General features: G+C 46.7%; 1 protein-coding gene across 1 annotated transcript in view; it reads left to right on the forward strand.

Moving 5' to 3' along the window:
• Window positions 1-13,303, forward strand: part of PLXNA2 (plexin A2) — a 221,766-nt gene that overhangs the window by 29,978 nt on the left and 178,485 nt on the right. The window contains exon 3 of the mRNA XM_054449421.2: window positions 3,919-4,101. Coding sequence (XP_054305396.1) covers window positions 3,919-4,101 — 183 coding nt within the window. The remainder of the gene's footprint in view (window positions 1-3,918; window positions 4,102-13,303) is intronic.

Genomic DNA, 13,303 nt, shown 5'->3' on the forward strand with positions numbered 1-13,303 from the left:
CTTTGGGCAAGTTATGTACCTGGTGTGAGCTGTAAGTTTTTCATCTTTAAAATAGAGATAATATTATCTTCTTCTCATGGTTATTATGAGGATCAAATGGAAAATTTATGTAAAGTGCTTAGCACAATACCTGGAACATAATAAGCATTCAATAAATGGGCAGCTATGATTATTAATATTAATCACAGTGGTAAAGAGCAGGTATTTTCTTAGTTATCTTACTGTTGTAAAATGAGGAAGCTGGACTAGATAGTCTCTAGTTTTTTTTTTTAACACCAAAATTTTATGGCCACTGGCCCTAACCAATGGGGAGAGATGGAGAGGAAATGTAACCCTCTGTAAGGGTTAAACGCTTGCAGAGTCCAGCCTAGTTCCCATAACCCAGAGGGGGCCTTGTCATGAGGAAACTGCCGATTCCTGCCTGCTTCTGAGCCAGAGGAAAGAGGAAGATGACACTCTTCTCTGCTCCAGAGCAGAGGGACAAGCCTGGGCTAGTTACAAAAGGATAGCGAAGGCACTGGGAGAGAGGTGACAGTGAGTGGGGCCAGGACCTTAGAGTGGAGAGCCCCTTGCCTCCACCCCTTCAGCAGCACACCCTTCTGGTGCAAGGGCTTCAAGAGGAATGGCCCCTTAAAGACACTGACACTCCAAAGAACCAAGACCCGGGGACCCAGAAATATTTTGGTGGCCTTAGAGGGGAATAAGGATAAATGAAGGAAGCTGTGGTCCCAGAGCTTGATTTTAACATGACTCTGGAATAACATGGAAATCTCAGATCAAAAATTTGAGCTCTGATCCCAGAAAAGGGAGGAAGAAGGGGCCTATCACTCATTGAATAGCAGCTAGTCCTAAAGGCTAAGCTTGGCAATTTAAGTGTTATCTCACTTGCTCCTCACAATGACCCCATAAAGCAAGAGTTATCTTCCCCATTTTACAGATTAAAAAACAAAGGCTCACAAAGACTAAGTTGCTCAGATCTCCACAGCTATAAGTGATAAAGCAGGGATTTGAATTTAGTTCGGCTGTATTACTTCTTAGTCCAGTCTCCCTCTATTGAGCCCTTCTGTTTCCAAGGAAAGCCATACACACAAGCTCTGACCATTTGAGCTAAAGTAAAGGTGCATCAGGTGTTTGGGAACATCTGACAATATATTGAAAAACAACTTGAGGAGAAAAGAAATTCCAGCCAATCCTAAGGGCTTAAGCTGAGAATAAATCTTTTTTTTTTTTTAATAGTTCTGGAGATTCTAGAATCAATAAGACAGTAGCAAAATCCAGGATTACCAGGTTTTTGCTTCTGTCATCATTTCTCAAAAGCTGACTTGGGCTACACCTGTGCCCAGACTCTGTGGCCTTACCAGCCCTGCAGAAAGTGGGAAAGAAATGGAAGCCATGAAATTAAGGACTTTTAGAGCTCAAAGGAAGCTTGACAATTACCTGTTCCAATACTTTTACTTTACAGATGAGAAAACTGAGGCTGAGACATGGTACATGACATATCAAGGTCACACAGCTGGTTTCAGTAGAGAAAGGACTAAAATCTGGATCACTTTCATCTTAGCCAGGGCAGTAGCTTCCTATAGTGTAGGTATGAGATGAGGAAGAGAAGTACAAAATGTAAAAAGTGTAGCTGATTGCTCTGACCTGCCTTTCTAGGGAGCTAGAATTCCCGTGGTTGGCTCCAGTGATGTGCTGGTAAATATTAAATAACTGGCTCTATGCAGGCAGGGGAGGGAGAGGAATGCTCCGGTTTGTAGCCTCTGCCAATTGCCGTGGTATAAATACACCTATCCTGACTGATTTCAAGCATCATGGGATGTCACTGAATGCACAGTTATTCCCTATCAGCTGGCTTCAGCACACCACAGCTTCACTCCCTTCCTGAGAAACTCATTCCTTCTGCTCTGTGGGGCTCCATATTATCCCGGGTTCAAAAGTCATCTTAACCTAAAAATTTGTTTTCTTTCCTGAAGAATGCACACACACACAAGTGCAGCACCATCATTCCTACCAGTAACAGGAGCAGCAGCTCTCTACAAAACACTGTGGAACCACAAAAAATGAGCCTCTGCTCCTTTTGGGACTGAGAAGAGGAAAGGAAGAGAAGTCCCCGGTTTAAAAAAAAAAAAAAAAAATCACATGCCATAACTTATAAACCAATTATTCCAAAGAAATGAGGCTGTCAACGAGTGATGATGTGTCAGCCTGCTCTTCCCTGGTGAGGGTGAGAGGAGGCTGAAGGGAGCAGGGGGGCAGCTTTCTATGATTTCTACGACAGCCATTTCCTTCCTCCTCTGGGATGCCTTCGCAGACCCAGAAGGAACAGCTGCCACAGGATGCGGGGCTCTTTCTGGCCCAGAGCCTGCAGCCTTTGCCACAGGATTCCACATTGTGCCATTAACGGGGGCATGTCAGAGCACCCATTCTGACCCAGCCCCGTGCTGAGCACTGTGTACAGAATGCAAACCTCTCAGCAGCCCCTGCCTCAGGAAGCATTATGGTCTTTGTCTTTCATTTTTAGATGAGAGACCTAAGATCTTTCTTGAGATCTTAGAAATCATCAATTTAACATTCCCTTTAAGAGCCCTACAAGAGGACCCTACTTGTCCAAGTTTTCACAACCAGTTAGTGGCAGAACAGGGGATAGGATCAAGATCTTCCTAATTTCTTTCCAGCAATTTTTTTTTTTTTTTGAGACGGAGTCTCGTTCTGTCGCCCAGGCTGGAGTGCAGTGGCGCGATCTCGGCTCACTGCAACCTCTGCCTCCTGGGTTCAGGCGATTCTCCCGCCTCAGCCTCCCAAGTAGCTGGGACTACAGGCACACACCACCACGCCTGGCTAATTTTTTGTATTTTTAGTAGAGACAGGGTTTCACTATGTGGCCAGAATGGTCTCAATCTGACTTCATGATCTGCCCGCTTTGGCCTCCCAAAGTGCTGGGATTACAGCCGTGAGCCACCGCGCCCGGCCACAATTTTTTTTTCACTTGCTCAAGGTGATCTTCTTTCAAACATGCTCCAGTCGCTGCTGACAGATACATTATGGAGCCACACCACCACTCTCCTTAAAGGCTGGAAATATGAAGGACACCACCTCCAGAATTCTCTCAATTATATTTACCCAAACATTGTTGAAGATCTATAATGCACAATAGTGGAAAGAGTTGGACAACTTAACACAAATCTTTTGCATGCATTATTTCATTTGTTCCTTCACAATTCTATCAGAAAGGTGGGCAGGTATTATTCCAAAGGAAGAAACTGAGGCATAGGTAGATTAACTTTTCCAAAGTATAAGGTACTATTCAATATTATTATGACACTTCTGATATCTTTCCAGTATGGAAAGATAGTAGGGAGCTAGAATTCCCATGGTTGGCTCCAGTGACGTGCTGGTAAATATTAAACAACTGGATAGTTGAATGGCCTAAAATTTCTTGCACCCAAAGGGAGACCCTACAGCCCAAGAAACAAACAAGAAACCCTTTCTGGGCTGGTAGAAATCCTGTAATGTTGCCTTTAGACTGATTATCCACTGAAGGAACTCTTGTCTGAAACAGAAAGATCCCCACAGAATGCCATGGTCCTGAGGGACATTAAAATAAATAGAAAATGAGTTCAGGCACTTAGCTTTACAAATTGATCCTGGTTCTCCTGGCAGAAAGGTAGATGCAGGTGACTCCAGCTGAGTGGAAGGTTGCTGCCTGTTCTTTCATCTGGCTTCATAAGAACCAACATGGAATTTGTGGGTGAGCTGGTGAGAAGTTTTTGTCTGCAGCTTGTATTAGGGCCCCTGAACTCCCATGTCTGCCTCTCTGAGGCCTGGTGTCCTAAGGCTGGAAGTTGGGGATATGGGTTATGTAGAGACTTCACCAAGCCTCCACTGTTACTCACCCCAATTCCTTCCCCTTCCCTCCAGCCTGTCCCCATCGATGATAACTTCTGTGGACTGGACATCAACCAGCCGCTGGGAGGCTCAACTCCAGTGGACGGCCTGACCCTGTACACCACCAGCCGGGACCGCATGACCTCTGTGGCCTCCTACGTTTACAACGGCTACAGTGTGGTTTTTGTGGGGACTAAGAGTGGCAAGCTGAAAAAGGTAAGAGTCTATGAGTTCAGATGCTCCAATGCCATTCACCTCCTCAGGAGAAAGTCCCTCTTGGAAGGTAGCTATTGGTGGAGGTTTAACTACAGGCAACTTTATTTTCTTGGGGAACAAAGGTGAAATTGGGAGGTAAGAAGGGGTTAATTTTGTGACTTAGCTTCTAGCTACTTCCTCCAGCCATCAGTCATTGGGTATGTAAGGAATGCAAGCATATTTCAATATTTCCCAAACTTTAAGAAAAAACTTTAAGAAGGTACATCTGCAAAAGCAAAAAAAAAAAAAAAAAAAAAATTGCTGTTCGTTCCCAAATCAAGCAAAACTAAGTTTTTGATTATGTACATTATAAATCTCCAAAATCACAAATCCCTCCCTAGAACCTGTAAAGTTCATTATACTGGTCTTTGTTGAATTCAGAGAAGTTGGTTGAAGCAGATTACTGGTCCCAATTCTAAGACCTAGGGCAGACGGTGGGTGCTGCTCTCTGATGGTATATGATGCCTGAAGAAGACACCATTCTCCAGTCTTTCCTCTTCCTACAATCACAGATTCTTCCCTTCCCAGCTCCCCACCCAGATGTAAGCTGCCAGGTGGAAGTAGACATTTTACCTTGTGCCTCCCAGGGCACTTCTGCCAGCTGGAGGGCACAGGCTGTCTGGGGCTGGCAGCATGGGAGGCCTCTTGTGCAGCAGGCTGAAGCCAACAGCTTGTACCGGCTTGTCTAGTGCCTAGGGTGCAGAGAGGGTGCACAATCTGGTTCATTATGTGGGATTAGAGCAGCCACATTCTTTCCGGTCTCAGCTTATCCCCTTTTCCCAAGCTTACCCTCCTGCCACCTTTCCCTGGTCCCAGCACCTGTGGATCAAGGAACATGCAAGACCTCACTGCATCTCACCCTTTGATGTTGACATCACCCTGGAGCTCTTTCCTCCTAATCCATTTAGAGCCTTGGCAGGGATGTTGTTCGGAAATGTGGAAGGAGGGTAACCTGGAGTGAGCCCAAGGAAGAATTTCCATGTTCTGCTTGCTTGTTCTGAATTACTGCCAGGGGAGGTGAGAAGAACTGGTCTGGGTTCACCTAGCAGTGCTAAACCCTCCAGGCTTCTTCTGGTTCTCATGATACCAAAGATATTTAACCATTTGCTCACTTGCTGTAGAGGTTTCTACATGTTCCTCTTCTGTGCCATCCACTCTGCCTGGGACTAAGGATCCTAGCTTGGCTTTTTGGCACATGGAAGAGAGAAGAATGTGGTCCTTGCATTTACTTTTCCGAAATGGGAAGGGAAGGAGTTGCTCTGTGAAATTCCGCTAAGATTTAAAAGTGGCTTCTACCAAGAAGCAATTCAGCTTGGAACCCTAAGGCTGGCTACTTCCCTGCTCAGCCACGGTCACCACATCCAGTTGGGCAAATTGTGCCTGGCCTAGGGGGATTGTGTTAAGGGGCCTAGTGGAAGTTGAAATCCAGCCTGAGCTCTCCTTCTCACATCATGTACCCTGTGGTATAAACATGTGCCCAGTGGGACTTCTCTTACTAAGTCATCTACCCATAGGGACCACCTTTTCCTAAATGGCACACAGGCTCTCTAAGGGCCAGCAGAAGCCACACAGGCTTGTGTCAGCACCTTTCTCCTACCTTCAGTCACTGCTCCAGGTCATGTGTGTCATTCTGTCTCCTTGATTCTCTTGAAAGTTCTGTGAAAGGCAGGGGTCATGCTTTTTGAACTGTTCCCTTCTTCCCCTTTAATCCTCTCACCAAGTGTTCACTCATGGGATAGGCTTCAAAACTGCTTTGAAAAATAGAACCATTCTTTAAGGAACCTTAGAGATTGCCTGGCCCAATACTCTCATTATTTGACGGGGAAACTGAGGTCCAGAGAAGAAAATTGACTTGCCTAAGCATAGAGATCTAGGACAAGTTGCTTCTTGCCTTGACACCCAATTTGGCACCATTTTTACTTAAAGAAGCAGCTCTAGAGCCCAGGGAGGGAGACTGAGAATGATCTTCAGGTCCAGGCTTGCTACAGAGGTCAGCTAGGGGCTAGTGCTTTCACTCTCTTCAGATCTAGATGTGAATTAAGGAATCAGTGTTTGCTGAATGGACGGATGAGAAGTGAATAAAGGAAAAGGGACCCAACCAGACACAAAGGGACCTTGAGTTGACTTTCCCCATATCTCCATGCATCGTGCACAGCACACACCAGGGGCTGCTCGGCATCTATCCAAGTCACACACCTGAGCTGGCCAAGTTCTCCTGGCCTTATTGAAACCCTGACGGACAAGTTACTGTGGAGACAAGTCAGCAGGTTCAAGGGCAAAGCTGGGGGCGTGGTTACCCACAGCTTGTTCTGACCTGTGATTTGGCTGCTTCTTCTCACTCTTTGCTTGGCCTTTCTTTGGCGGTTTCTATGAGCTCATGACACCCCTCCTTCCTCCTCTGTGCAGCTCAACCTTCCTTCCCACCCACGCTGCTTTGAGGTACTTGACATTCATACCCAGGCCCCTGCTGGCCTCCTGTCTACCAGCTTACTTGCTCCCACCCCTCTCCAGAAAAATAACCCGTGAAGAATTTATGGAATGTCCCCAGGAAACCCTACTATGGTCCAGGCCCCATAGCTCTTTCAACACAGGAAGGAAAATAAAGAAAAAAAATAGCTAAGAGTTTGGAAAGGGAAGGGAAGCCGGGTGCGTCAGAACTACTCACTTCTCCCGGCGTCTGTCAGGCTGTCCAGCCCTCATCTACTGTGGCCTGTAGGAACAGGATGTCCCTGTGTATGTAAGTTTAGAGGAAGCAGAGACTTGCTAGAAGTGATAGGACCACAGGGCGCTCTTATGTGCTGTGTCCACATAGCTGCTTATACACTGCTCTCTGCAAGATGCATAGAGAGCACCCTAGACAAGACCACTGCCTTCTGAGCTGCAAACATGTGGAAGGATCAGACAGAATAAGGTTAAGTCCCCAAAACCTGTATGTGAGGCCAGGCGCGGTGGCTCATGCCTGTAATCCCCGCAATTTGGGAGGCCGAGGCAGGTGGATCACCTGAGGTCAGGAGTTCAAGACCAGCCTGGCCAACATGGTGAAACCCCGTCTCTACTAAAAATACAAAAATTAGCTGGGCTTGGTGGCACGTGCCTGTAGTCCCAGCCACTCGGGAGGCTGAGGCAGGAGAATCGCTTGAACCCAGGAGGTGGAGGTTGCGGTGAGCCAAGATCATGCTACTGCACTCCAGTCTGGGCAACAGAGTGAGACTCCATCTCAAAAGCAAAACAAAACAAAACAAAAACAGGAGTTTGAGACCAGCCTGACCAACATGGTGAAACCCTGTCCCTACTAAAAATCAGCAGGGCATGGTGGCACGCACCTGTAATCCCAGCTACTCAGGAGGCTGAGGCAGGAGAATTGCTTGAACCTGGGAGGTGGAGGTTGCAGTGAGCCCAGATCGTGCCACTAGCCTAGGCGACAGGGCAAGAGTCTGTCTCAAAAAAAAAACCTATATGTGCAAAGCTGCATAAGCTAAGGGTCAGTGCATTGCAGGTGATAAGAAGACATGCAAAGATTCACCATAAGGGTGGAAAATTTCGAAGAAAACAGCAACTATAGTGTGATCAATCTGCAAAGCTTTACTGAAAAAGAAGATTACCAGGGTCTGCTTATAGACTAGATGAGACAGAAGAACTGATGAACTGATGAGTCGGGGGAGAGAAGGGCATTCTAGACCTTGGGTGCCACACTGAGAAGGTACAAAGCATATGCAATGAAGGTCCAACATGCAGAGGAGCTCAGAAGACTTGGACAGGTAAGAGGGGAGGGAGAGCCCTGTGAGGCTTTAAGCCCTAAGGAGATCAAGCGAAAAGGATCTTGGGATTTTAGCAAACCGTGAGGTTGACATGAGCCAACTATGTGATATATTGCTTCAACAAAGTTAGTCTTCATCATGATAATAGAAGAACAGCTTCTATGTCATGAGACACAGTGACTCCACTTTACCTTGGAGATAACATCTCAAGAGGGTGTTAAGGAAACTCAAGTGCCAGATAAACAAGAGCTGGGTGGATGTGGGAATCATGCTATGTGAAGGGAAAAAGAGTGAATAAAGCAGGACATAGAAGAGCTGTCTTTAGATAACATAATTTACTGAGTACTTATTATGTGTCACATGCTATTGAAGAGCTTTATATCTGTTAACTCATTTACTCTATATATAACTCTATGAGATAGGTGCTATTATCACCTCCATTTTAAAGATGAGGAAATGGAGGCCAAGAGAGGTTGAAAAATAATAATAAAGCCACACAGCAAATAAAATGGCAAAGCGAGGACTTGAACCATGATTACCTGGTTTTACAATCTGCAGGCTTATCCATTAAGCTATGGAAGATGAATTAGGCTTATTCAGTGTGGCCCCAGAGGGCAGAATAGAGCCACTGGGTAGGCATTACAGCAAAGCAGCTTTCCCCTTCATACAAGGAAGACGTTTTTTACAGCCAGACTGTCCCGTGATGGAGAGAGCTGACTCAGGAGGGAATGAGGTCCTAGTCAGTGGAAATATGCAAGCAGAGACTGGATGGTCACCAACCATGGGTGCTGTCAAGGGGACTCCTGCATCAAATCTCATGATCTTCTCAATGATGCTGCCTGTGTTTCTCTGGCTCTGTCAGCAAAGTGTAAGATGAAGGAGGACAGGCTGAGGCAGAGAAGAGGAGCAGAAAAGGGAAGACCAAGGTCCCCTGGATGTGGGCTTTGGAATGAGGCTGGTTTTGAGCCTGCCCTCAGTGTAGCAGAAAGCCCCTCAGGGTCAGGTAGGAGGGGCTTGGCACAGACAGGGCAAGGCATGGCCAGGATGATGAGGATAGGCAGGCCTGGGGCCAGATGTAGGGGAGGGAAAAGCAGGTTATCCTGGGATCTGGGTCCAGTTCCTCATGACAGCATCCCTCCTGGTTAAGAATAGGCAGTGGGAGTCCGGATGATAGAGATTGAGTGCGAACACCAAAGCAGATGGAGATGGAGGAAGAGTGGCAACAGGAACTGGAAACTCATTTTACATGATTTTCCAGGTTTCAGGGTGGAGACAGGAGGCAAATCAAGTTCATGCCATGGGGCAAAAGAAGGAAGAAGTCAAGCTGAGCAAGTGAAAGATGCCAGGACAATGGAAAGAAGGACTATCTTGGGTTAGGGTGAAGTTCCTTTGGTTTCTTCCTTCCATTTGCAGCTGCTAAACTGCCGCCTCAGCCCAGGTTTCACATCCCTACAGGGCTCCTCACAGAAGCTGGAGGGTAGTGTTTTGCCAAGGCTCTCTAGCCTCTTAGTCCCAGGGACCTTAAACAGCAGCAGAGGCTGCTGGCTCTCTTTTCCATCCCCACCAGAAACCTCTTCTGCTGCTTAAGCATTGTGACATGTCCTTTACCCCTGTCCCTTCAACCACTATGCATGGCACCCTCCTAGACCCCACAGCATCTGGCAAGGGAGCAGCTGCTAAGGTGTCTACCCCCCTTGAGATTCACAGATCCTTGAGGGCAGGGACCTTCCTTTTCACATTCATCACCCCATCCCCACTGCCAGATACACATTAGGTGCTCATGAAAGTGATCTCAAACGTATTGGGTGCCTATTCTATGCCAGACATCTATTTGTATGAATTGAAATAGAATCAGACACCAACGGTGACTCCTGTTGATGTGGCTGGTTGCGAAGGAAGGAAGGTATGATGTGTTGGGTAGGTTAGTGAGGGGAGGAGGAGGGTTGGCGTGGCAGTGGCATGAGGAGTCAAGGAAACAGGACAACTTCTGGTGGGTAACAGGAAGGAGTTTGTTTTCTGGTTAACAACATCTGGAAGAGGGTGGGGTGGTAATCTCAGAAATGTAGGCTGGAAGAAGGGGACAGCATTTACACTGTTGCCTGGAGGGCTCCAGAATAGTACAGACAACTATCTGCTTCACCTGGATCAGATGCAGGCTTGTGTATAACAGGGAAGCAGGCAAGAATGCCCAGGGAACCACTGCTTCCCCCACCAGTCTCTGTTTGTATGACTCCTGGGAAGTTTTTGCAAATCCTCAGAGACTTTCCAAGCTCTGGGGAGGGCCCCGGCCTATTCTGGCACTACCTTATTTCCCATTAGCTAATGGTGGCCGCTGAAATGCCTGTGAAATTCTTAAAGGAAAATTCTTTCTGCCTTTCCCTAAGGGACATACCAACCCAAGGTCTTCAGTCCCCAGCCCACAGGAAGCCCTGACGTCCCAATTCTATTCTTCTCTTTGTAATCACACAAACGATTTACTAAGCAAAGCCAGGGAAACTGTGAGCTTCTTGCAGTAGCAGCTTAGGCATTGGAAAGAATCCATCAGGAGCACCAAAGTATTAACTCTCCTCAGCCCTGAGGTTATTACTCAGTTATTTGATAACACTGACTGTTTACAAGATACGTTTCTGTGGTTCTTTTCCTCTTCCTCAAATACTTCAACTGAGGGTGCTGATCGCCCCTGCATCTTTACCCCATTTTACAGATGTAGGAAACTGAGCCATAGCTATACTAAATGTCTTGCCCAAGGTTATATGCTCACCCCCACCCTCCAATGCCAATATTGACATTGGCGTTTAGACTTTCTCCCCAAACACACTAACCTGTTACTTGGCTCCTCTCGTGGGGTGGAGTTGTCTTGACGGACGCAAGGCCAAGTTGGATGAAAAGCTGAGAAACATGCCTTTCTCTCTGTGCCAGCCCCACCAAACAATAGCCACTCATTCCTCTGAGTGGAAATGATTCACTTGTCTCTCAGTATGAACCCTTGATTGAGTAAACAGCCGGAGCTGCAGGTCCACATCTAAGAGACTTAGTGGCTCTCCTGGGACCTGAGACCGCCCATCTGATACCCTAACTCTCCCAGGCGTCTCAGCAATGCTGGACACTGGGGTGGTGGGGGGTAGAGACCCTCTCCCCTTCCCCAGAGCCTGCATGGAAGGGGTGGGGTGGTGGTTCAGGGAGCTCCCCACCACATCCCTAGTAATGAGTTTGGCTCCCTGCCCGGGCTCCCGCCGCCAAGCTCGCTGTTTGTTTTGTTGTTTTATAGGCCTCTTGGGTCCCCAGAACCGGTCTTCTGAAAGCTGGGAAAGGCTGCATTTGGTTGGCACAAGAAAGGGGCATATTTACAGAATGCCCCACTCCCACCAGTCTCGACACACACACTCCGGCCAGCACATCTCCTTGCTTGACCATGGCAGGTGTAGACAGGGGATGTCGGCTCTATCCAGATCCCCAGCAGACCCCAGGGAAGGAGGTCCTGATCTCCCAGAGTCATTCTGAAAGGGGAGAAACTAAAGACTCATTTATTTTTTGTACTTTTTGTGTAGTTTCTAATATACTTCAATCTTGGACAATTCTTGTATGAGGCATCAGGCTGTGTATTCAGCTGGCTGTTTTGCAGTCTTAACGCTGATCTCCTGCAGCTCAGGGCTTTATTGCAGAGCAGGTGAAACTCAGAGAACTGTGTTTTGGGGGCGGGGAGGATGGGCGTAATGATTCAAGCTCACAGTATCCAGGTGACCTAAATAGGCTATGCAAAATTTTCAAGAGGCCAAGGTGCTGGTGTTTACAGAGGTCTTATCTTTAGGAAAATACAGACCCTTTTACACCGTTAAGCCTTGCCTGTCTGTGGATTTGGTACATGGACCTAGATCTCTGAGTCAGAAGGGACTTACAAAGACCACCTGGTCCACTCTCCTGCCTTCAAGTAGGGACCAATTTGCATAACAAAGAGTATAGGGGCTTCGGAGAGATTCAGTCCTGACTCCATCCTACTAGCTGTGTGACCTCTGAGCTTTAATTTCCTCAATGTAAAATGAGGACAGTTCTGGTACCTGCATCATAAGATTACAATAAGGATTAAATGATGTAATTCATTATTGAACTGATATTTATTGAATATGTACTGTGTGCCAGGAGCTTGGTATAAAGCAGTAGAAAATAAAACTGTCAAAAATGGCTGCCCTGGCCAGGTATGGTGGCTCACACCTGTAATCCCAGCACTTTGGGAGGCCAAGGCAGGCTGATCACCTGAGGTCAGGAGTTCGAGACCAGCCTGGCCAACATGATGAAACCCCATCTCTACTAAAAATACAAAAATTAGCCGGGCATGGTGGCATGTGCCTGTAATCCCAGCTACTCAAGAGGCCGAGGTGGGGGAATTGCTTGAACCTAGGAGGCAGAGGTTGCAGTGAGCCGAGATTGCACCACTGCATTCCAGGCTGGGGGACAGAGAGAGACTCCATCTCAAAAAGGAAAAAAAAAAATTCTTGCCCTGATGGAAATTATCTTAATGTGGGAAGTCAGACAAACAAAGTAAGTAATCACAATATATATTATGTTTAGTGGGTGATAAGTGCTAAGGAAAAAATAGATCATAAAGAAATAATTCATGGAAGGGATGGAGTGCAGAGCTTGGGCACATGGGCATATGTGCACTTAAATATTACTACAATTGTGACTTAACTTCTGAACTTCGATTTTTTTTCCTGTGGAGTGGGGTAGCAATAAGCACTTTGCATATTTGTTGTAAGGATTAAATAAAATCATGTGTAAAAAGTGCTTAATATAGTGCTTGGCATGCAAGTGCTTTCTATTATTACTGATATCTTTGAGGCTTCCCCAAAACCCCACTTCTTCCCTGGCTCCCTGGGGTGGTGAAACTGTCAGATCAGGCTCCTTTTCAGTGACATGTTTGCAAGGTCAGATGGAGGAAGAGAATCCTGTTCCCTACTCCCAGCCGTGAGTCATGGGAAAAAAATACTTAGAAGACGGGACCAGCTGAGCCGAACTAATCTAATCCTGCTGGACTTTGGCATCCAGTTGCATTAGTCACCAGTGAGAGGTTTCCCAGTCTCATATCACCAAACAATATGTACTGACCACCTCCCCAGGGTGGGGCTGAAGGAAGTGTCAGTTGCCCTGTTGTAGCTTCGCAGAATTAACTAAAACAGGCCCATTCTCCCCCTTTGCATGTCTCCACACCAACCAACCACAATATCCTGTGTTGCACAACTCTGCCTCCGATGAATTATGTGATCTGAGGGGACCTCAGTTTACTCATCTGGATCACCCATGCCTGCCTGGCAAGATTGCTATGCGTATCAGACATGGAGGATATATAGTATCTAACACAGATCTTGACATAGGAGATGCTTAATAAATGGCAGTCATTGCTGCTACCA

The sequence above is a fragment of the Pongo pygmaeus genome, chromosome 1 (genome assembly GCF_028885625.2).
Source record: "Pongo pygmaeus isolate AG05252 chromosome 1, NHGRI_mPonPyg2-v2.0_pri, whole genome shotgun sequence".
Lineage (NCBI taxonomy): Eukaryota > Metazoa > Chordata > Mammalia > Primates > Hominidae > Pongo > Pongo pygmaeus.